Source organism: Ammodytes marinus, assembly GCF_949987685.1.
Source record: "Ammodytes marinus genome assembly, chromosome: 2".
Lineage (NCBI taxonomy): Eukaryota > Metazoa > Chordata > Actinopteri > Uranoscopiformes > Ammodytidae > Ammodytes > Ammodytes marinus.
Window position 1 is genome coordinate 13,469,622 of NC_137231.1, and position 25,792 is coordinate 13,495,413.

The 25,792-nt window shown below is 41.2% G+C and overlaps 1 protein-coding gene across 1 annotated transcript; it reads right to left on the reverse strand.

Annotated features, from left to right (window-relative positions):
- Nucleotides 1-562: 562 nt before the first annotated feature.
- Nucleotides 563-23,827, reverse strand: antxr1a (ANTXR cell adhesion molecule 1a). Its single transcript, XM_080047107.1, has 18 exons — nucleotides 23,368-23,827; nucleotides 19,246-19,317; nucleotides 19,069-19,140; nucleotides 18,448-18,529; nucleotides 18,241-18,274; nucleotides 17,409-17,488; nucleotides 16,695-16,763; nucleotides 16,046-16,126; nucleotides 15,205-15,265; nucleotides 14,174-14,272; nucleotides 11,217-11,286; nucleotides 11,049-11,127; nucleotides 10,642-10,737; nucleotides 8,963-9,004; nucleotides 7,406-7,501; nucleotides 6,935-7,102; nucleotides 6,011-6,091; nucleotides 563-1,861 (listed from the first exon to the last, which is right to left on the reverse strand). The coding sequence occupies exons 1-18, from the start codon at nucleotides 23,523-23,525 to the stop codon at nucleotides 1,412-1,414; spliced, it is 1,890 nt and encodes a 629-aa protein (XP_079903233.1). The 5' UTR covers nucleotides 23,526-23,827; the 3' UTR covers nucleotides 563-1,411.
- Nucleotides 23,828-25,792: the final 1,965 nt, after the last annotated feature.

The window sequence follows — 25,792 nt, forward strand, 5'->3', positions numbered from 1 at the left end:
GAAAGACAGAGTCCAATTAAATACACTTAAATTGTTACCTTTAATTTTAAAAAGAAATAACAGGTGTCTACATACTGTCTTTTCTGTTTTAATGTCCAAGACATTAATATAAGAGTCTTCGAGTGAAATAATCTTTCTGATTGCTGAAAATGAACTTGCAATCTGCTTTGCATTCTGCTGAAACTCATCTGATCACCATCAAAGAATGAATCCCAAACTTCAGAGACGCATAAAGAACCATACAACAGCTTTCTTTTATCATGTTCCATGCTTTGAGGAATTGGAGAAATCTTGTGCCAAAGAAACCCAGATACCCTTACTTAAATGATTCAAACTGGCATATTGACTCAGGTCAGTCTTCTCTGTGGGACAGGCTGCCACCAACACATTCACACACACACATTGATATCTGGACACACAAATGATTATTTACAGATATTGCTGGAGGCCGTGGGGGGGATGAGCAAGCTTTTCCCTGACTCTGATTTTGTTAGACAAAGCAGAGGCAACTACAGCAATGATTGCAGTCATCTCGGTCAGTTCAATCATGATAGGGCTAATGTTACTGTTGAAATCCCAATTTATTGTTAACTCGAATGTGCACAAAAACAGGCCCATTCAGCTGGTTTAATACGGCAAGGAATGCAAAAGTTCAGATACATTTCAATGCTGTTTAAATATACTTACGGTACACGTGTTTGTTGACCTTTTTTTAACCACAGAAACTCTATTCGACAATAAAATTACATTCAAAAAATGATTTATGGTGTATAAAACAAGGTAGAAACGTTAGAAAATTAACAAAAATGCTGAATCAAACACTATCGCATGCAACTGCTCAATATTCAGGAATACAAAATGTGGACTCTTCTGAATTATCCTCAATTTGCTGTTTGTGCAACATTTACAGCATCATTCTTTTATCTGCTATCATGAGGGAAGGGAATGTTACCCAGGCACATATTTCGGTGTCACGATCATTCTAAACAAGACTTCTGTTGAGGTCCTGTGTGCAGAGGACACTAGCACAAGCTGTTGTTCTTCTGCTTACGTGATCATGGAGGGGACAACAGGGGCCTGATGCATCTCTGAGGGACCATGGAGATGTTTTTCTGAGCCGGGCCTGCATGACCTCATTTGTAGGGAATGTCTGTGTAATTCAAGCATTAGAGCAAATTGCACTGATAGGCTAAATGTGTACAAAAGTCACTGTAGACAGATAGCTGAAAACAAAGTTCTCACTGCGCCCAACTTCACAAGGCAGAAAGGCCCACAGAGAATGGCACGAGGCACTCACTTGACCTCGCTTGCACATACAATCAGGGATGGTCATGTTCTGATTGTTGGTGGAACTCAGAGTTTGCCTGTTTTTAATTTAAATCCTGTTAAACTCCCTCCAGTCTTCTGCCTTCTACATCCCAGGGCGAGGTGGTGCGCGGGCAGGTGGAGGGGCTCGTCCAGGAGGGGGCCCCTGTGGAGGGGCCGGCAGGGAAGCGCTCGGGGAGACGTTGGGTGGAGGAGTTGGGGGCAGCGCCGGCGGGGCTGGTGGTAGGACTATGTGCAGGTTGGTCGTTGGCAGGGCCCGGTTGGGAGGGGGAGTGTAAGGGGGAGGCGTGACGGGAGGGGAGGGGGTGATGGAAGTGGGTGGAGGTGTCTGAGGCAGTGGTGGTAGGGAGCAGGAGGAGAACGATGGAGAGGGAGATGATGGAGGGCTGCTGCTGCTGCTGCTGCTGCCTGGGATAGGTGGGAGGGTGCCCTGTGGTGCGGGGGGTTTGTAGATGGGAGATGGTTGGTGGTTGTAGTGTGGGTAGTGGGAAGGGGGAGGGCAAGACTTTGTGCGGGTGAAGTTCATGCATCTGCCCTGCAATTTGAAAACATTCAAGATTTTAGAGGAACATATAGAGCTGATAAACAACCTACTGTGAACAACAATTGTAATTTTTTTTTCACCCATACGATGATCTCACTCAGGTTTGCTGTCCTTCTAAAATGCTTACATTCTCGACTCAACATTTCTCATCTTCTTCTCCACATTCAAATTTGGTATTATGAATACGGTATAATGAAATGGGCGAGCCCATGAATGCAGTGATTGTTTTTCTGTCTGTAAAATCAGTGGAGCAAACGTGACCTCCCTTTTTAAAAGGACTTTGCTTTTCTAAACCATATTTATTTCACGAAACACAACATCCCCGCTTTGAATATCTCCCAATAATCTCTGTTTTTTTCAGTGCACAGTTCACACACAGTACAGACAGGTCATGGACCATGAGGAGATATTCACTGATTTTGACAAAGTGTTTTTTGACCACAATCCTTTCCCAGAATCGCTGACCCCACCTTTACATATGTGCTAATGTGACTCTCACTTATAGATGTTTTGCACACACCTACAGCACCTGACCATGGTTTAATGTCGACAGACTTCCACATATGCTGTATTTTTCAGTCACTGTGTCTGCTCTACTCTGCTGGACAAAATAACCTGCCACCATTCTCCCTTGATCTGAACCAGAGTGAAGTCATGCAAGAAACACTATCATACTCCAGAAACAAGTTACACCCTGGGAGCAGCTCCACCGATGGGATCACAGAGTTTCAGTGGACTGATAAGTTATGACACCGCTGCTCTGTGCCTCTCAATCAGGTCAAATGTTGCATGCCATACATATGGAAAGAATGGAAAAATTAACCCAACCTATACTTTTATTTCTTAAGTTCCTGGGAATATCTTGGCTCTTGTTGGAGTACTACACTGTATCATAGCTAACCGAAAGATCCTTTAATAATTACTAAAACACCAATATTTAGAGGTTCAGAAATACGTGACACGTTGCAGGAACCTGATTTCTGTTGGGCAGGCAGTAGGATCAACTAGCCTCCTCCCTCCCACCACTGCATTCATTTAGGGGAAGTTAAAAAAGCAAGGCTTTGACAAGAGGCTCTTAATTGCAACCAGAACACAGGCCTGTTTACTGCAAATCATGAAGGATACTAGAGCTAAGTCGTTTTTTCCAGTACACTAATGAAGAGCTTTATAGTGGGGAGGACTCCTTCGTAAATGTCTAATTACAGAGTGGTGCAATAGCTGTACTGTACTGGGGGGAAAATCATAGAAAGTAACCTTGTCATCATTCTAGAGCTGTTGTCATTGTTTGACTGAGTGTACTTAGGTCTATTCCACCTTAAAGATTGGTTCATTGGCTCAGTATCTAACAGCAATGCTTGTTGCCTAGAAGCGAGATAAATTGGCTTTGCTAAACAACTGATAGATTAGACTAGATTCTATTAAATTAAATTAATCTTTGTCAGTGCAAGCACTGAGACAATGAAATAAGGTTAAGTTAAAAAGCAGTGAAGGGCAAAGTAATGTACATATGTATAGATGTGTTTATGGGTATACTGTATATGAATATGCTATACCGTATGAACAGTTTACAATGGACGGCATAAGCTGTTCCTGGAGTCTGTGGTAGCACCTTCCTAAGTATAGAAGACTAGAACTTTTTTAGGCCTGGGTGAGAGGTTTCCCTGGCGATGCTGCGCACCCTCTGCAGACAACGCATGCGGTGGGGCAGCTTCAATGGTGTGGAGTAGAGAACCAGTGCCCATACCGAGATATAACGGGGCGATAGAAGTTCAGCAGAATCTCTGGTCTCCAGTATCCTCATCTTGAAGAGACGCTGGTGAGCCTCCTTGACCAGAGTCCAAGTGAGAGGTTCAAAGACACGTGGACAGCGAACCACTTGAGGCTGGACAGGTGCTCAACCTCGATCCTGTAGATATGGATAGGTATTCTTGATTCTTCTTGGTGCTTCTTTGTGTTGAGGACCAGGTTGTGTTGAGGACCAGGTTGTTGTCCTCAGAGTGCTCAACCTCCTACCACAACTCATTGTTGTTGCTGACGACGAGGCCATCCACTCTTTTCTGCAAACTTGATCATATATTTAGAACCATGTAGGCCTACAGGTTTGCAGTCGTAGATGAAGAAGGGTATAAGGAGGGTCGAGGAGTTGTGGTTGTCTCATCTAACAGAGTGGGGTTTGTTGGTTCAAAGTCCCTTGTCCAGTTGAACAGGGAAATGTTGATTCGCAGGTCATTGAGTTAGGTGATATGTTTGATGGGGAATGCTGAACTGAAGTGATGTACTGCATTCTCACCTAGGTGTTGAGGTGGGAGAAGTTGAAGTGTACCACCGTAGTAGATATTGTCCTCCTTATTCTTTTTCTTTTCTGACCTCATCTTCTTTGTGAGGTTGGTGTTGCACAGCGTAAGAGAGTCTTCTCTGGCCTCCTCTAAGAGATGTCCTTAGTTTATCCTCATTCATCCTGGCTTTAGACCTCAGTACTTCATTCATGTTGTGTGTTCATTGTTTGAAGGTGCCATTGTTTATTTCGTAGGGCTTTGCACAACTCCTGCCCTACTGACTGGTCAGATAAATCACTGACCTTCTCAGCTTCTTTCATTCTACATTGTGTCCTGCTCCGAGCTCTCCTGCTCTGCCTTTAAGGCCATTTGATTTTTGAATAGTATTTTTTTGTGTTTCAATGATTGTGTACTTGGATGTCACTTTCATAAAATTGAATTTGAGAGGCCCTTGTCCTCCCTTTTCAAGTTATCTTTATTCTAGTGACGGCCGGCCTTCTCTTTCATCTCCAATAATGAGTCCTCTATCAAGGCTCAAAAATGAATTTCTAAAAGTCTTGTTTGCTTGTCTCCATGGCATCCACCTCTTTTTCCATTTTGCTCTTGTCTTTGCACTTTACTTCAGCCATTTCACAGACATTAAAGTCCTCCTTTTTTTTAACCTTGTCCTTTAACCTTCACCTACCAAAAGTGTTTTTTCAGAAATTCTCTTTCCGTCTCTGCTTATCTGTGCCACCTCTTCAGTCTTTTCAGCAGAGTGGAATTTATCTTTCTTTTTTTCAAGATATCCCCGCCTTGGAGAATGACATTTAGGTACTCCTTGACAAGCTAATGGAAAATTATCAGATGCGTGAAGGCTCCGTAGACATTGGGATCGAATTGAACTTTAAATGTAACCTCCTCAAAATGGCCTTGAAGCAGATTTTGGTCCTATCCTGCTTACAGTGGTGTATGTCTAATGCGTAATGATTCCAAGCTTGGTACACATCATTTGTTTCTGCAGGTGAATTACCGGCTACTTTTTTTTTCAAATTAACAAATTGTTCTTTTATTTTATATTTTCAAGATCTACAGTCGTTTTAATATGCACTCAATTTTCTGTTAGTGACTTGTTTTGCCAGCTGGTTCGTAAAACAATTTCAAATGAACCTTGATTGAAAGTCAGGCTTCTTAAAACACTGCATGATTGAATGGCATTCTCTCAGCTCTTCCATATCATCTTAAGCTATATGATGCTTTCACTGAGCTGCATCATCACATCAGATGGAAATGTTTTAGTTTAGTGCATTTATTGCATCATTTCAAACTCATCAGCATCAGTAACATGACTGGGATGTATGCTAAATACTTGTTAAAATGTACAATTTGCAATGCTAAAGAGGGTAGCTGCTCTCAGATGAACATTTCTTACTCAGGGAAAGATGAAGCATTATATAAAGCCTCGGTTGAGGGATGATTATTAAATGTGGAATTTCCTCAGATCCTTTTTTTTAACACTTGTTCATCCCACAGTCTCAGATTACGTGTCAGCTGCCAACAGTAGAGGTCATTGCTCTGTTATCCCCCCACCCTCCCACTACAGCTGGCCTTTGAGGAAACACAATTGCCTTCATACAATAACTTCCCCAGACATCTTTACCTCGCAGTGCACTGCAGCCAGACGCTGAAGTCTAAATCACAAACTCACCGCAACTTTTCCCATGAGTCTCTCTGTGCACACACGTCATTGCTCACCGCTGGCACAAAATAATCTCCAATTTTGCAAAATAATGCCAAGCCAAGGCTTTACATCAGACGGTAAATAACAGGCTAATGCTGTACGTTTTGTGCCTACTTGTGTAGCATTTGAGTTTTTCTATCTTACCTTGTCGCCAGGATGAGGTCTCATTACAGACACACGGTCGTAGCCTTTTCTTAAAAGTACCCACAATGCATCCAGTTTGCCCTAAGGAAACATAGTAGAAATCAAGCTTTGAAACCATTACAACAATCTCAAATCAACTTTTATTCTTGAGCAAAAAAAAGTAGTGCTCTTTTCTCGTGAAAAAAACCCTCAACTCTCCTGGGAAATCAAAAGCACAGTTCCACACTGATGCATCAAACTCGAGCAGCAATGACATGCCAAGTGTTATCCAGTTTATACAGCCATTGCACAGTGACAAACTGAAATGGTTTCAGATCTTTGTGAATTGACTCTTCCTCATTTTTAAACAGCAAATACTTTCAGGATAAGGTTAGAAAAATGCAGCTGTTTTTCCTCACAAAACTGCTGGCTGTGCAGCCTTGCTCCCTGGAGTTCAGTCCAACAGGGGTCTGGTTTCTATTAGCAAACCCCGCTAACTGAGAAGGCTTCAGAATGACTCCTTTAACCCCATGCTGGCCCTAGAGGAAGGGACTCTGTGCCAGTAGTCACCTAAGCATTATTACCTTAACACATCTCATGCTACCTTCACCAAGATATTTTACTAGTGCTATTACTTGCATATCCTCAGCAAGATTAGTATGGAGTCATTTGTAACAGATGTGGTACATGCAGTACACATGCAAACAGCTGAAAAAAGCATGTGTCCAAGGCAAGCAGAACTATTAAACGAGTGTAATGCTTGTATTAATTAGATGTGAGCCATATTCACATACTTGTTAAAAAAAATCTCACAAATCCTTGTTTCATACTTTTTATGTTAAACAATTGAAACTTATTATAATTCCTATACATTTGCTATTCATGGTTCAACAATAAGACTTCTGCAGAACAGACACAATTCTCCTGCTGCTTTTGTTGCTGTACCTTGATGGGGGAGTACCACTTGCGTGGGCCTAGGGGTTTGTGCATGCCATTGTTGAGTACCCGCGTGGGGGCCTGCAAATAGTCCTGCTCAGGCATTTTCACTTTGGCATTTTTGGCCTTTTCCAGCTTTGCTCCTTCTTCGGTGGAACCTTTCTCGCCCCAGCGAACCTAATATTGGAGAGATTTCTAATTGTGTGAATGTTTTACATCATACAACAATTTGGAAAAAGATGGTCATGGGTTTCAAGTGTGTCAGACTTGAAATGAATGGATGAGATGCTTCAGTTTAACCGAACATTATTTTCTTTCTGGAAATGATGTGTTACTAAATCAAACGCCCTTCATTAGAGATGCCATTTCAGCAACCAAAATGTAAGCCTGTAAAATCTCCTCAAGTTTCTTTTAAGCCACTCATTCTACTTTAATCACACAACAGATTATTAAGATAACATGGAAATGACTTGAGTTTACCTCCATCCTTTTGATTCCACCAACTCCTCTTCCTCCATAGTAGGAGGCATCTACAGTCGGCCATTTTTTCTTAGGGGTGTCAAAGTCTTCATCGTCCTATTGGAGAGACAAAGTTATGGTGGTGATATATATATATTTCTGTAGGAGCCATTTGAAATGCTTACCAGCTTTGATGAAGGTATAAACTAACTTTTTTCTGTGTTTACTAGAGCCGGAATGTCGGAATTATCGGCATAGGTCAAAAAATGGCAGTTTTGTTTGCAGATTTATTTAAAAATATTTTTTATCAAGCAATCCTGTTTAGTGACTCAAAGACACTTGACTTTACATGATCATACGTATAGAAAAATAACAAAATACAGAACATTTTTAAATAAGGTTTGGAGTGCAGTTAGGTGTCATTAGGAGTTTATTGAGTCTGAGTTGCTGATGTTTGGAGGGATGGAGTCCCAGAGGGTTGTTTAAAAAGGCCTCATGCCACTTTAGACATATTTGTAACCTTTATTTTTCTTAGACAATGCATATTACAATACAGAAAAAAGTTCCTATACACATTTTCGACAGTAAAAAGTATCTATAAATATTTAAGGTTCAAAAAAAGTTATATTTTTCAATATATATATATTTTTTTAAATTGGATCAGCATAAAATTTGGGAATTGCAAATAATCGACATCGGCCCCTAAAATTCCATATTGGTCGGGATCTAGTTTTTACATAAATGTATACATTATGCCATATTAGCTTCTTGGTAAACTTATATACAGTAAGTTATTGGGTAAACAAAATGCACTCCTACTGGTCACCAGTGCCTCTATGTCTGCCATCCCCACTCCAAACCCAGTCCCCTCTGTGCTGGTTGTAGGTTCAGAGGAAATTTCAAAGCACACAGGCCAATTTGTGGTGTTTCAGCTCTTTAATACTCCCTGTCTGACTTATGGTCTACCAGGATGTCAAACAGAGGCATCCATAATGAAGGCTATAGTTTGTCTTTGAGGCCATGGTTGCCATTGGAGTCTGTATTCAGAAGACGACATTTTCAGTATAACTAGGGCAAATAAAAGCAGCCTGATGTGTCCCAGAGTTGCATGTCAGATTGCTTGATTTGGATTTATTTGAATCACAATACATTTTTCAAATGGATCAAAATCATGGGGAAAATGTTATTAGTCAGTTTAATTTCACATCATATTCCATGAAGACCTAAAAGAACTCTAGAGGAAAAGATCTGAAGAACATGAATTAAAGACTTGAACTCTGAATGATTTTCTCTTTAAAACAAAGAGAGGGAAAATAAAACACAGTAAAAGTAAGGGTTGCATTGTTAGGCTTTGGAGGGCGTTAACTTGCATCACATTTGATGTATTACTAAACCAGTTAGAGCGTAGTTGGATGCCAGGGATCCAGTTAATGACGCCGTATGGTCATTGAGGTTCAACATTTTTGAATAAACTGAACAATTACACCATCTAAACACTGGCAGCTGGCTGAATCTTGAATAATAACTTTTCTTTTTAGGCATAAGAAACGGATCAATTGTAGGCGGTGCAGCTCCTACCGAACTCTCCTCTGCAGCCGGTGGTGGGGGCTCATGGATGATCTGTGAAGAAAGGGGGGATGGAAAAAAAAAGATTGCATGAGAAGAGAAGGGTCGGAAGGCTTCGACAAGAGTCAGAAACACGTGTATCGAAATAGCTTCTAATATAATATGCATGTCACAGCAATGTGTTCTCTGTGTGCAGCAAGATGGTTACACAACAACACATGGCTGAGGAATCTCTTTTTCCTCTAAGTCTCTTCTTCTTCACAAGAGCAGTGGCACTGACCTAAAAATCTGCTGTCCAGATTCTTTGGCTTAAGATTGTTGAATAGGAGGAAGGGGGAGTAAGCGGCGCATTAATATTGTATTATTTGCGATTACGTCTGCAGTAATGTTATCCAAAAGATGTTATCACTTATTACTGTATTCATTCAGCTCAATTTTCACAGTAAGCATATGCACACTGTGTTTTTAAGCATGTACACTTTAGTCTATGTGTTGCACTATCCCATTTTGGGTCTTTTCCTGTGTGTATGCCACCACATGAGCTGTCAGTGTGTTGTTGTTGTTTTCACCAGTGTAATGGAGAAAGTGTCTTCTACAGTAAATGCGCTTGGCAAATTGAGCGATTCTGATTCTTATTTGTCATTTTCTTCCAGTGCTTCTCGAAAATCCTGGAACACAAGACAGTTCCTCGTGGTAACCTAGCATCACTTTCCCAAACAGTCCTGCTGCACAGTCTTGAATTTGCAAATTAATGGACGAGAACAGAAAAGAAAAGAAAAGGGGAAAAAAGTAAAGGCCATGTTGTAAAAGCTGACATCTCTCTTTGGCAATTCTCAACTTTCCTGTTTCCAGTGCTGGAAACATGGAGTGGAAATCGAAGAGACGCCGCACTTTTCATTTATATAAGAAGGAATCCAGTTGTTGACAGTACCCACTGTAGCAAAAGGTGGGGAGTAACAAGGAGTGAAATTAAGAATATTGCGATGCTGGCAGTTTGACCACTGTCTTCATAATGGCGTAGATATGTTCTTTCCCGGTGCATTTCCTATTTTTACTGTATCCAGGGCAGATGACTGTTTATAAAAAATACTTCCCATGGAACTTTTTGTTTCTGGCGAGTCGTTATGCTTCTAACACTCTCAACCCAATACAGCCTGTTTGAGTTTTTGTTTCCACAACACGAGCTTGAAAAATTGAATTATTCAACCCAATTACTGATGGAAGATTTTGCCAAGTCTTACCACTTTAGGTGTTGTCTTCTTCCTGTGAATACATGAGGACATATTGAGAGCTGAGACGCTAAGGTCACCTGCTGTGACCTCTGGCAATGTCAATTAAATCAACAGCAGCATAATTACTTTAACACACGTTCAACCGGTGGCCTTAACCCCTTCTGGTTGCGGACTAAATTCAGCTGCAGGTGTGCAAAGACCGAGCCCCGGCCTTACTATCGTCTCATAGACCTTGGGAACCATGGGAATGTGGCTTAGGTTAGTAAGATACTTTGGCCAGACGAGACAGACCTGTGAAAAACCTTCATCTCCGTCTCATTGTCTGCAGGCAATATCACTTGATTTTGAAGGATTTTAAGCCGTCTCTCTCAAGTGTGAATAGACCAGCATCTTATATCCATATTGTATAGCAGCGTGTGGCCATGTTTATGAATGCATTAGTGTATTTATAAAACTCACCACAGTGCAGCAGAGAGGCCAGAACCACCACAGTAGAGCCAAGATGAGGAGCAGCATCAGGATGAGCAGAGCTATGGCCAGGATGGTCCCATCAGACTGTAACAGAAACAGACCCGTCACACAAACCGTCTGAATGTATACATCTCTATATGATTAATGCTTTTGTGCAGCAAATAGGCTCTTTTGGTTTCATCTTCCATGGAATCGGTGCCTAAAGGTGCTGATATACAGTAGGCCTACATCTTCTTTGGCCTGTTGGCCATTTGGATTGGTTGTACACAAGTTTCTTATATATTGCTTGTCATAAGCCTGTGTTTGTTTGTTGGTTACTGTTGAAATGCCTCATTAACCAAAAGAAAGCTCTCTTCAAGCTAAACGCTGCTATGTAAGGGCTATATTTTACTCACACAGCCCACAGTGGTAATGGTGACCGAACTAGAGATGAAACTGAGCCCCTCGTTCATACTGACAAAGAGGTTCGCTGCCCTGGGAAAGAGAAAGAAAAATTTCTTGGTCGTTTGCTGATGTCATTTGATACATCACATTTTTCTTGAAGTAAAAATTACAGGACTTACATCCCCTCATCTTGAAGCACTGGTGCGGGGCAGAGAAGATATGTGTCTTCCACAATCAAAGGCTTCACCACTATAGAGAATAAAAGGGAGAGGGGTCATGAAAAATGAACACTCCAGTCTTGTCTTGTGGGAACAGTAAGTTAGTATTCACTCACACATGACAACCACAAGTCATGACCTGAACCAACTTTCAGATTAGGTCACTGATTAGCCCGATTACAGTAGAATTACTTTATTGACTGGATATCGCCACATGACTGCATTGTAATTCAATGCGAGAGGGGTGAACCATGCATGTGTACACACAGGTTAAATTAAATCAGAATCTTTCACTGCAACTTGATAAACAAACTGTCTGAGAGGAGTGTTCCCTCAAACGAGTGCTTTGTTGTCTGCTGCTGTCTGAAGACATCTGTATCCCTCTTACAAACACCAATACAGACTGCTCCTTTTTTTTTGTTTTTGAGGCAAATCTAGGTCCTCTCCTCCTGCAGCTGGCCTTAGGGGAAAGTGGCTCCAACAAGCATCGTCGCCCAGTGTCTGTGTATTTATCCTGGCGGGAGGAGAGCATACCCCAGAACTGAGGAAATCAACACAAGCGGCCGCATGGGTCGGCCACGGCTTCTCTTCCCTAGAAACACCATGCAGCAGGGAGGGGAGGAAGGGGGAGCAACGCTGCCAAAAACAGCTCTGCGCCAAAACAAACTGGCCCAGATATGGTCCCTGCTCAGAGTTCATCCTCCGCACCCACCTTGCACTCAGAATGGCCTCGAACCATTAGAGCAGTAAAGAGGAAAAAGGACTAAGAGCTTCTTAAATGACAAATTGCAGCCAGTATAAGTCCAGTATAATGAGCTGATGAGACCTGATTCTGCACATTTCTACTCTTTAAATCCCTTGGGGGGATAAAAGTGCTAGCAATCATCCCCAGTCTTTGTCATGATGTTTTATTGGACTGTTGACCCACTGGGACATATGAGAGGTCATGTTTATTGTTATGTGCCAAGGGTTCAACTAACAGGTACATTTTTTGCAATTATTGTTTAAAATATCCAATCTTTGAGAGTCCATTCCCTGGGATGGGCTGCCTGCCTGGTTAATTTACAGTAGAGCTTTGGAAAATGGCAGCATCTTTGAGATGCTGAAGAAGTTTAACAAGTAGCATATTTGAATTTCAAACATCAGACAACCAAAAATTAACTAGTTTCTTGCTAAGATGAATGACACTATGATTAAGCATACCACTTGACAAAAAGTGATTTTAACAACAAGTGTTCTACAGAATCGCTGACTTCACCTTTTACTATTGAGCTTTATGTTGCTAAACTAGGCTTACTAGCTGCTGGCTTTAGCATAACATTTAGAATGCAGATATGAGAGTGCTATTGATCATTTCTTCTTACTCTCGCAGGAAAGCGAAAAAACCTATCATCCAAAGTGTTGGACTTCTTCTTTAGAGTCTTGTCTCACATTATTCACACAGTTCAACATCGTACATGGCACCATAGTTGCAACAACATCTGTCATTACACAATGGATAACCCAGGACAGGACCTGCCAAATTTCAGCCCACCCGACTGTAGGCTATTTGCTGCCACTTTTTCCTCAAACATCAATTCATCTGCTCAACACATGCAGTTACATATTGTTGTTTCATTTTCTTTCACCATATCTGTGTGTTAATGCAGAGGGCTGGAGCAGGGAGAGTCACTTACGACAGGCAAAGATGTATTGGATTGAGGAGAAATGGTTTTCCTTATAGCCCATCACATATTTTTTCTTCAGGCTAGCTAGCCGCGGCCTCATTATTTCCATTTTAAGTGTACCCCTGGTGGGAAGTAAACAAGCTCCAGAGGGTTGTGTGTAAACAATCGAGAGAAGTGAATGAAGGAGGAATATAATGGGATTGACATACGGACATAATTTTACTCAAATTGTTTCCATGTCTGCTAAGCGTCTGCAGGAAGTTGGATGTTGGATGTTGTATCATGCATTCAGAACAACTAAGGAATTGTTGATGTTTGATCAATACTTAGAAACCCTTTTTTTTCTCCCTTTCAAGAATTTCATTAAAAGAGCAAGATGCCTGTGCTGGATGCTGATGGCCTCACCAAAGTTACCCCTATTAAAGTGAAGAAAACAGTCTCTCGTGTGTGCTATCATGCCTACCATGTAGCCTACAGTATATCGCCCTACAATACATGAAGCAGAATGGACAGATAACTTTTGTGCAACATGGTGGCTTACTAAGCTCCAAAACAGACTACTTGGATGGAAGCAAACTCAAAGAGAGCTGACAGCAGGCAAGTTTCCATTAATACATTCCTCTATCAGAGTATGTGGAGGACAATGAACTTCGGTTAACTGATATGATGATTAAAAATAAGATACACATCGTTTCACCACTTCTCCCTCAAGGAAGCACATGTTTGGTTAGAGCCAAATATGTTGCTTTGTAATTAGACCACCTCCCGCAGCTACGGCAAGCTGAGGCGTGCCTTTTAGGAAGTGGTTTTTACAACTCTTTACAGTAAGCCGTAAGCAATAAAGACGGTGGGGAAACTGCTTTCACCCTTAAGCACTGTTCCTGCTTCTGCCTTGCGTACTCATTCTGCTTTATCTTTGGCTCTGTCCTTTCTTTCTAGGCTTTAAAATGATTCACTGTGTTGTACCAGTAACACCGGCGTGGCTGCTTGTTTGATCCCATAGGACTTCCAGCTGTGTGGCTGACTTGGTGTTTGACTCTTTGGAAGCTCTGCTAGGTGTTATCTGATTTATTTTAGAATTGACCAATAGCCTGCACACTCATTTGTTTATTCCAGGTGTTGTTTTTTTTTTTACTGTTAATGAAGTGAGCAATCAGCTTTGAGACAATGTGTAATCATTTTAAACTCTTGTTTGTTTCATGTAGCGAATCAGGGACAGTGAGGCGAGGTTCAGTGAATGTTTTAACTCACTTTTGGTCAGGGTGTCGTTGATGCGAAAGCTGCACAGGACCTTATCCACGCTACGGGCATGAAGAAATCCATTTCCTCTAACCACCACTTGGAAGGACTCTGAGCAAAGAGAGGAGAAAGACAAAGATCGCCTCAATTATTAAAAGTCATTATACTGTATTATATGTGTGATTTGAGCATCAAAGTTAAACCCAAATGTCTTGTCATGAGGTGACGTTCTCACTATTGCCTTATGCACAATGTTACTGATTTGAAATACCCTTTGAGAGAAATAAACTCAGATGTCAGAAGGAAGTATGGGGGTTTAATTCTCAACCCAATGTGAAAAAATAAATGTCTCTTACAAGACACAGTATCTTTTATGCAGCACTACCCTCTCAAAAATATCACATCTAGTCTACTTTAACTGCAGTTATTGGAGTTTTATAACAGTTGGTCCATACGACATGCAAGAGGGTGTTTTCTCTGGGGACCATTTGCTCCTAATTGATTGAATAAGGTTAGTTCATGTAAAGCCCATGTACAATTGTAATAATTTAATGATGTGCTTTAATAACAATGTGTTATGGTCATTTTGGTAAGTTTTTTTTGTAACATTCATCAAAGGTGCCACATTTGTAACAACGGGAAGGGTTACAACTTCAAAATTTAAAAAGATTTTTTAAGAGATTTCTTTTGCAATAATTATTAGTTTTACACATGAAGCAGAAGGCCAATGTCTAAGCGCCAAATCATGTGGGGTAAACTCGGATATGCTACTGCTTTATTATTTTTTAATTATTATAATTTATTTTTAAGATATTTTTTTGGCATTTTTTTTGCTTCATTAGACAGAGGTGAAATGGGGCAGACATGCAGAGAAATGACCCAGGCGGGATTCGAATCCGGGTCTGCTGCGGGGCCGGGGCACCCTACCTACCTACCTACCTACCTACCTACTGCGCCACGGGCGCCACAATTTTTTTATTTTTTTATAATTTTTAATTCATTGAGTGGCCCGATGAGCATGAGGTAAATCTTCCTTGTCTTACCTCCTGCACAGATACTAGAGGGCTCTGCAGCCAGGATCTCGATACAGGACTTTTTCAGAATCTGAGGAGATGAAGAGAAAATGCGTTATAGAGCTGATCAATTCAACACTTTTCTGAAAACAGCACATCGCGGAACAGACTCACGTAAGTAGTCTTCCCTCTTTATAGATAATATTTTAGTGCTGTTATTTGGTACAGTGTGTGTCCATTTTGAGATTGTGGATTGTACCGCTGCTCTCCAGGAATGTATTGTTGTTATGGAGAGTGATTCATGACCCACTGCCCCACTCAAATGAATAACAAGCAACAGCTTTCACTCGGCTGTTCTCCAGATGACAGTCAGCTGTATGACCTTTAACTCTGCTCGACAGCCCCTTCATGATAAAACTGTTTTTCATTTCCCCTGCTTGCAAATGCAAGGATTAAAGTCAACACCACTAAGGTTGGTCAAAAAGAGATATACAGTGCACACTTTGATCATGTTTGGCCAGCCGTTAGCCCTGATGATCAAAAGCAGGAAAAGTCACAGTCGCAGCAGGTTTTTCCTGGAATTCTGTCTCTGGCTAGACTTCATGGACAGAATAAATTATCGTTCCTTTAAAGCTATTCTTCCTTTTTTCCCCGTGTGCCATTTGATCGGTGTGTTGAAGGAGTAAAGAAGTAATGGTAGAGATTACAGGAATTCTATTAGAGATCATTTCCTGTGGACTTTTTGGAGCATGATACTGAAAGTAACATGAATTAAGGTGAAGTACGATGTTCAGTCCTCTATGCAACTGGTTCTGTTGGTTATACATTTAGCGTAAAGGCTGTTTGAAGACATTTGTGGACAGATGCTTACCGAGTCAATGACCCCTTGCAATGCCTCAAATCCATCATTGACTGGGAAGACGTGGTCCTTGCTATCAGCAATGTTCGCCAGCTAGACAGGAAACAAGTTATCATGATCACAAGTGACAACTGTGCAATTATTTATTCAAGACACATGAAGTTCAGCTTACAGCATAATTCATTACAGGGTTGGCTCATATAAACACAATCAAAAAAATTACCACATTTCCTTGTTTTAAAGACAAACTAAAACAATTGTAACACTAAGAATAGAGGAAAACAAGCTCATTGACTCGCACTAATCATAAGGCTGCCAAACTCATGTTGTGATGTTGTATGCATGATAGTGCTTTATAAATTGTTGAGAGACATTAATGTTTATCTAATGTCTTTGCTGGAATTCCTAAATTACCTTCGCTGAAGTTTAATGGGAGGAGAGTTGGCAGCCCAAGGTTTGAGTTGCTATGTGTTTGGTGGTTGTATAAATGATGTGGACCAATATACGTGTATTGTGCCTTCAAGTAATGTAAACCACTTGAATCTATACTGGTTTGAGTGTTTCTGAAAGTTTGAACAAAGTTTCTAATTTTATCCATTTTCCCTGAAGCTTAGACATCATGACACATTAAGTTATAGGCTACAACAACACACACACCCACCTGTGTCTCATTGAAGTCCTTCACTCCCACACAGTAAACTGAGGCGCCCAGACTCCGGGAGCGGTTGGCCTGTCAAGTGTGCGCAAATTCACAGCAAAAAAACAGGAAGAAGCTCAGCACCTGGGTTCAATTACACCTCTCCATTCCATAACATCCTCCAAAACATGGTCAAAAAAAGGATTGTGTTTTGTCCGGCCTCTAACAAGGATTTTACAAGAAGTTGGGCAACACATTTTTCCCAGCTGAATAACATTAATCAGAGGTAATATAACAATAAAAATGTCACACTGACGAGTGAATGCCAAAAAACAGGACACACAAGCCAACTACTTGACTTCCAAGAACTAATGCCTGGATGACAGCCTAAAAGACCTCCCGTTTGCCGTCAAGAGAGCAACATTCTTTTAGCTACCGGGGAACGTCAGCCCTGCTTCATCCCTGTTGTCAATATGTGACTGTGGGCCCTCAAAGCTGACTAAAGCATCAGGGCTGTTTCACACTGCAGTTCCTGAATGATCTTAGGAGCAAATACATCAAAAGATCCCAGTGCAGATGGGGGAAAAAAATGGCTTGGCTCCCATACATAAATAAAGTGAGAGTGGTGATGTATAGGTGGCAGTGTTTGATCTGGTACATCGAGTGTTCAGTCACGTTTCACCTGGATTTACTTTGCGTGGCCCATTTATTAGCTACCTGCTTTTATCTCTCTCTCACCTCTCTCTCAGCGTAGTAGAAAAGATCCTCGTGGAGCTCTCCATCTGTCAGAGCTATGATGACGCTGGCAGTGCGATAACCTGCAGACAGAAATAACTTGGTCACCCCTGCTCTATATAGTTTCACAATCTCATCTTATACTGCATCGCAAATAATCATGCTGTATTGTTAAGACCATTGCCATTTTGTAGTAATGCTGGATTTGGCATTGGCTCGCAGTCAAATTCATTGTAAATGTAAATGCCACAATTATCAGTTACATCCTCAAAGGCCTACGATTAACAAATGAACACACTCACTCCGACCTGTCACATAATTAGTTCCAAGGCAGTGCACAAATTAAAAATGAAGTCACATAAAATGAATTCAGTGTTACATATTTCCTGAAGCTGTTAGCAGATCATTTAGTTTGAATTGCTTTTAGGCTTCAAACTATCAAACTATGGAGCTGAAATAGTTTTTTATTTTGTTGTAAATATATATTTCAAAATCATCTCAAACCCCCTCTGATGTATCTTGTGACCCCATTGGGTGTCCCATGTGGCTGGGAACCTCTCAATGGTGTTTTGTGCCCCCAACAGAGCCTTCAAGCCAGCGTTGCCTGGAAGGCCCTATCCCCTAACCTTAACCCTAACCTTTGTTGGGGGCACAAAACACCAAACACCCTGGAAACCACTCCCTTAATACAAATAGCCATGGAAATAAACAAAAATCTATTACACGTTCAGAAAGAGGCTGGTTTATCCTTTTAGTTACTTGCTTATAAATCACATAAAAAAATTGGCCTACCCTCCCCCCCGAAAACATCTGAGCAAAGAGAAGTAATACAGACCTTCAGTGTTTCCATAGTAAATCTGCTCACTGGCCTGAGAGAAAAGAAAAGCTGGTTTGAAACAGTAGACTCAGAGTCTGGTAGCATGCAGTGAATAAACCAACTCCTCTGTGCTCTAACACAACATCCATTAAGCTCTGTGGACCGAGTGGTGTTTGTTCCTGAGACAGCAGCAGAGAGCTTGAATATGCAGATGTAGTAGCTCACCCTGAGGATGCCCTCATGCATGAAGGTGTCTCCCCCGGGGAGAACCATCTGGAGCTCTTCCAGACCTGTGCGAATGCGCTCCCTGAGAAGACACACGAAAGAAGCGGCATTGTTGATACTTTAAACTAATTGAAAATATTTATTTAGTTGGATTCATTCTCGAACATACTTTTTGTCTAAAGCCAGATACTCTGAGGAGTGGTGACAGAATAATAGTTTCCACAAGGGCAGCATTTGCCGAAATCACCAGCAATGTGTAACAGACGAATTAAATGAAAGAGCATTGGTGGGTATTGGCTTGAGAAACTGTCATGCAGATAGGCAGGAAATGAGGCCTTTGTAGAATAAGATATGAGGGAAGCAGTGAAACCGTGATAATATTTTGTAGCCGCTGAGACACTGCTGAGGAAAGATTAGACACATAAGCTTCCCACAATGTGTCAAAAACTACACAGTGGAGCAGTTGTCCAGACCGATGATAGACAGATCACAGCAAGGGAAAAATATCTGTCTGGAATCTCTTCTTCTACTTCTTCTTTTTTTTACAATCTCATTCCTTTCAGATGGATGGTAGAAAAGCAGAGGATTAAAAGCAGTTTTGATGGGATCTGCAGCACCCACCTGTCTTCTGTCAGGCTCATTAAGATCCTTCCCTCTGTGGAAAACACGATGAAGGACATTCGCAACTGTGGACTGGGGCGAGAAGAAGAGAAACATGTGAGGTCAGAAACAGTTTTCTTGTCACACCTGACACTTGATGACAAAATGATATTTTTTTAATTATACTTTTTTTTTTACCTGATGAATTTATGAGCTAGATGTTCAACAAAGTGGTAGATTTCGGCCCAGTGATGCTGCACACTCCCAGATCTGCAAAGACAAAGGCCAAAATGAATGTGAAGAGGTCTTATTCAACCACCCCTATGATTTCAAACCAGACAACCTCCTCTCTGTGTAACTGTTGAATCGGTTGGCAAATTAGAAATAGACCAGGGATGGATTTTGAGACAATGGGCCCCTGATCACAGACATTTCTCCACCTCCATCCCTCCTGCATAGATAAAAGACTCCTGGACTCAATGTATCATTTGAAGTTGTTTTGTGTCACTGATTGGTGTTTTTGTGTATTTATGCTTTTGTTGTACTTTAGCATTTCATTTGAGTATTTTTTGTTTCTTTGTACTCATTTTGCATCTGTTTGCAGTCATTTGATATCTCTTTGTAGTTGTTTAAGGTCATTCTTTGCATCTATGAGTCATTTTGAGGTGCCTTTGTAGTAGTTGTATGTCTCCAGTAGGTAGTAATACCAACTTAGAACAGACTTCTATTTGATATAATAGAATGAAGGGGAAAGGCTAATGGACCAAAGAAAGAGACATCGGGACAGTTCTGCATGACTAAGTGCTTTGGGCAGCTGCACAGCTGGTGTACTTGGAGCAGTAGCAATGATGTCGTACTTCTCAGATTACTGTTAACATCTTTATAATGTACGGTACCTGCAATTAAACCCCTGTTATTGGAGTCCGATGACTGCACCCTCATTAAGCCTTTATGCAAACATGCGCCTTGATCCCAACTAGGTCAGTTTGGAGGGTAATCGCCTTGCACTCTATTCCATCGAAGCTGGTGCTATTCACATTTTACTTGACGTTTTTATTGGATTGGACTACAATAGCCACAAAGTCCTCGGTGTCATGTCTGTTGTTGTTAGGAATTAAAGTAAAGGGGCTGAAGATTTAGAAGGAGAATAGCCTCTTAGTAGAGTTATGTATCACCTAATATAACTCTCAAAGTAGCTGTAGATATCAGGGGCCTGTTTCAGGTAGCTGGTTTTGAGGCAACCCGGAGTTTGTTCGCTCTGAGTTGGTGGAAACTCTGGGTTTTCCGTTTCAGGTAGCAGGTTCAATGCAACCGAGAGTCAGTTACTGCGGCAACATACGCCGTGGGTCTAACCTGCTGGATAGGTGGTTAGACCTACCCGAGTTTGTTTTCACTTTACGCTGCAGCTCCGACTGAAGAAAGAGTGTCACTGTCACACGCGTCCCTGTACAGTTTGAAGCAAAATCACTCTATAGAAATCTCCATCGGGATGTTTTTATCATTTCCTGATGATTTTACGTTTGACAAATCATTTATCTGATCAGTAGCCTTGTTCTCAGCCCTCGGTCCGTTCATAGGCGGCCACCTTACACATCGTGACATGCTCTACATTCAGATTAATAAACCTATTTGTAGCCTATTGTATGTTTTTTAACGTCTGTGCCACTGAACAGATTTATGTCAGGTGGATTCATGTAACGCTGCGGCTGCACGCGATCGTTGTAGTTCACTTGTGCGATCCTAAAGTCACAGACAAGCCTCGTTAAATAGCCTAATATGAATATAAAAATGATATAATAATTTAAACTGTGATCACTTGAGGAAAATGGATCTGGTAATAAATCAATCAGGCTCTTCAATGGAAACTGTCACCTAATGTGTCTTGACGTTAATGTATTTCACTCCCCATTTAAAAGAAGCGACAGTCTGTTCTGTTTACTGCACAGTAGGCTTTAGGCACTGTAAGCAATGCTGTGCCGCGCCAGCTTTATTACTTTACAGCTGATATGCGTAACTTTTTAAAATAGACTATGGCTTCTCATACGGAAGTGAAATGATTATCTTGACAAAAAATGTTTACTCTGTTTTTTTTCTGAATTGCCGAGGAGATTAGATCAGAGTTATGAGACAATATCCCGTTAATTCTTCTCCATAGGCTACCATAAGCTCATTCGTTAATATTTCTAACTCTAGTGGGAGGAGCGGAGATTTCTTTTTTTCTTTTTTGAGAAGTGGAGAAGTGGGAGGATCAATCATTTGTTTCTTCTGTTTCCATGGTGAATCATGTTATCAGCGATCCATTGACGATGGCTTTTATGCACACGCTCCACCCAGAGTGAACACGCTCAGAGTTGATAAACCCAACGCTGATCCACTGTTCTGAAACCGAAAACCCAGAGTTGCTTATCAACCCTGCGCTCTGAGTTAACCAACTCAGAGCGTATGATTAAACCCAGAGTATGTAAAACCAGCTACCTGAAACAGGCCCCAGTACAGTAGTTTTAGCAGGACAGAGAACACACACAAACACACACACACAGCATTATTTTTCCATTGTTACCAAGACAAGCTCCATCACAAACAGGCCAGCCAACAGGCTGAAGCATTGGAACATCTGGAGGTAATGGAGAAAGGGCAGTGCAGGCACGCAGAAGAGAGGAGAGAGGAGAAGAGAGTTTGAGCAGGTACTGTAAGAGGACAGTGAGGGCAGGTGGAGGGCATCACTGCTTAAAGGAAGCAGCGCCGGCCAGGATCCCACCTGGAGGAAAGACAGTAAAAGTAAATGGAAAGGAAGAGGCTACAGTGAATTGATACCCATGCATAAATGCTGTCAGGTCACACATGTGATATAAATCAGTGTCGTTAAAACATGGCTCATGCTAACAGTTTCTGCCTATTAAAAACAATCACCTGATCTCCCCAGCGTGCCTATAGTTGGCACTGACATGTACTCTATAGGACAACTGGAAAATCCATCAACATCTCTGTCACCGTGGGAGAGCCACACAGAGAGAGAGAGAGAGAGAGAGAGAGAGGGCAGAATGCAATCCTCCAGTCCCATTTTCAAGATAAGAAGAATGATGAGTTGAATATGTACATGTGTTGTTGACTGACTTGGCAATCGTTTTGGCTTGTAGGTTGAAAAATAAATAAGAAAGCAGGGTTTGCAAAACACTTATGTCACAAGGTAAATACTGTTAATTTCCAAAAGCAACAGCCTGGCTAATCTAATCTTCAGTGCCGGAGGAGCTGTGTGCAAATTCCTCTACAGTATGAAGTGTTTTCCCTCCAATCCCAGTCAGGAAAACTCAGGTAAACTGCTCAAGTATGACGCTGACCCGTTTTCAGAAGGTTACTCTGTTTTCATTTGACTGGCTTTGTTGATGAGATTGCTCAATTGCTGTTTAGCTAAATTTGTAGAGCATGGAAAAAAAAGCTTGACTTGCAAGTGCACTGTGCTTTTTCCCCTAAATAACTGCAACAGTGATAAGAAATGAAAGTAACCATTTCAAGCCTCGTCAAAATGTTGCTGATATAAACATAAAATGCAGCAGCTTTGATCGGCAGCTCCATGTTGCACTGCCGACAAAGAAACACAGAGATCACCAAAAACCAGGTTAGACCAACATTGAAACTGTTTCCAAAGCTGAGACTAGTGTATTCAAATGACTCTGCAGGGAAGCCAAACATCTTGCGCCCTACTTTCACACACAGAGCATGTGGCAGCTCAATGAAGATAAGGAAAAAGATCATTTATGCACTTACTGGCGAGCAATTCTGGATAAAAAACAGCTTGCATGGTATATGTTGTATAGCTACAGTGCTTGAATTCTGTACAGCCTGCAGCTGACTGATGAATGGGGGAACACAGCACTAATCATTGCCATCTGTCATAATGTGCCAGGTTAAAATGAAGATCAGGAGCAACCCAGCATTGGCCCATGCATCCATTATCCTGCCAGACATGACACCAGGCGCCATATGATAATAACACAAAGGGTGATGGTGTCATTAAAACATTTTGACAGACCATGATGGGGAAAAAACACCAAACCATGCATATTTACTAGGTGCACTAATTTGCTTTCATGAAAAGGCATGAGGTACTATTATATAACATGATAGGGTGTGAAGCCATCAGCAGAGGCAGGTGAGTGGAATATACAATACAACAGATTTATCATAGACTTTGACATGAATTCCTTACACTTGTCAACCGGAACCATCATTCAACCCCTCAATGATAGTGCGTGTGTGTGCGCGCGTGTGTCTGTGTGTGTGTGTGTGTGTGCATGTGTGCGTGTGTGTCAAATAACGCACTTGTCCAAAACAAAGTAGAGATCAAATCCTCCGAAGCATGAGGACGACCCAGGCTGCCTCCTGTCCTGGTTGGGTCCAGCATTACCAGCAGCCAGAGCAACCAGTGCAGCGCCGAGCACCACTGGCAACCAAGAGCTTCTCCTCCAGCACAAAGGCATTATTCCAGCTGAGGAAAATCTCAGACAGGTGAATTGATGAAAACCAGGAAAGAAAAAGTTTGTTAAATAAGTATATCCTCCTTGCAGCTTCTTCTTTCAATCCAAAGGAGAGCAAAGGAGAGGGAGAGGTTGAGGCGAGAGAGAGAGCATGAGTGTTGCCGGGTCTCACTGTGGTTGGGACCCTCACATCACTGAGCTCCACACAGCATGCACTAAAGTGAGAGGTGCTCCACAACCTCCCACTATTGCTGTTTTTTTGTTATTGATTGGGCCATGCAACGGAGAGATCCTCAGACTCTGGATGTCTAAGAGTTTTTGCAAAACTTTCTCTGTGTTTTCTATTCTCTCTCTCTCTCTCTCTCTCTCTCTCTCTCTCTCTCTCTCTCTCTCTCTCTCTCTCTCTCTCTCTCTCTCTCTCTCTCCAGAAGGGAAGAGAGCGATCAAGGCAATTTAAGGAAACACCTGAATCTGCTGGAATGCCCTGCCACCTGGTGGTGATTAGTTGCTGGTGTCTGCTTTTAAACTACTAGCCCACTGTGAATGTAAACTCAGTGAGCCTAAATACTGTGAAAGACTTCCGTTTTTGGGACAACCATCTCTAATTTCAATGTTCAATGTCTATTTTTCCTTTAACGTTTGGTCTAATTTGTATTGAGGGATGCTTCTGAAGTATTGATCATTGACTAAATGAGGACACAATCTCTTAAATTCCTTCGATGCTCTGTCCTTTGGGATTTCCCTGATCACCATGATCGATAACCTATATCTCTTAGAATGACATGACTGGTTTATATATTCATACTAGCTATATTATTTTATTCTTATTTTGTATTTTATTTTATTAATTCATTATTAATAAAATACCTAATAAGAGAATATTTCTGTTAGTTTGGCTCATTGGAACACAATCCTACATTTTTATTTTTTCCTGTCGAACAATTTAATAATAACTAATAGATTTGAAATAAACTATTAAAATGTCATGTTGATATGTGTTAACTCTTTAGATTCGATTGATGTTTGAGTAAGATCATAAAATATTCTGCATTTTCAGGAAGCCTGCTGCTGTCTGAATGTGTAGGAACTGGATTTGGAATTAAACAAGAGGGAGGGGTGGTCTGTGCTATCTGCCTGTAACTTCCAATAAATCAGCTTGAAATGATATCACTAAGGACTGGACATTCATTTACAGTATGTGGAGCCGTGGAGTGCTCCTTTAACAAGGCTTGTGTTTCAGAAATAATTGTGTTTCTCATGCTAACAGACGGATGCAAAAAGCCATAAATCATGAAGAAATGTAAGATGTGTTTATTAAATCATTTGAAATATTCATTTTTAGCAGTTTCTGTATTTTCAATTTGTGGCAACTGCGCTTCCTGCTTGGTTGTGCTGTCCAACCGATGCAACAGGTGGGGAAAATGTTTCAGACAACTCCATCACTTTCCAACTGCACCATATATTGGACAAAGTACAGATGGGTCGTCCCTCTTGTGCACTATGTATTCACATGCCGTCTGATCAAACACTGACACACAGTCGGCAGGGAATGACCTCGGGGTTGCATACCTGGAAATAAATAGATAACACACAGCTGAATACCTAGACACATAGGTGGTGAATCATTTACCTTTCAATTTTAAAATGTTGATGTTGTGATCTATGGACTTACCCAGTGCAACATCCACCGCAACCACAGTCCTCACATTTACTGTTTCTCCATTGAGATCCTACTAGATGCCAATCTTTATCCACATCATCCTGACAAAATCTTGAGTCTGTGGGTGGAAAGAAAAAGCAGTATGTTTCATCAGTCATAGTGTGGCATAGTGAACTTTGGATATTGTTCTAATGAAGTAAACTTATGTTGTGTATATATATATATGTATACAGTATATGTGTCTGTGTGTGTGCGTAATATTTCCCTTTACCTGGTTTAATGGCCTTTTTGTAGCACTGACCAGTTGAAAGTGACACCAGGGCACATAGAAGCAAAGCCACAGCCAAATACTTCTTCACAGGAAAACAGAAAGAAACATCATAGTTTTAATATTTGATCTCACCCTGAATCAGGACACGCATCCTAACGTGCATTTAGCAAAAAGAGCAGGGAAACGCCTTAGATAGTTATACAATGTATCATTATGTCTAAAACACAGATGAATCATTCTGTGAAGTGCTGCCATTTTGACAATAATGACTTGAGGTATGTTCCATAAAATGAGTCAAAGGGAAGTGTTACTACTATTTGTCACAAAACAGCTACCGAA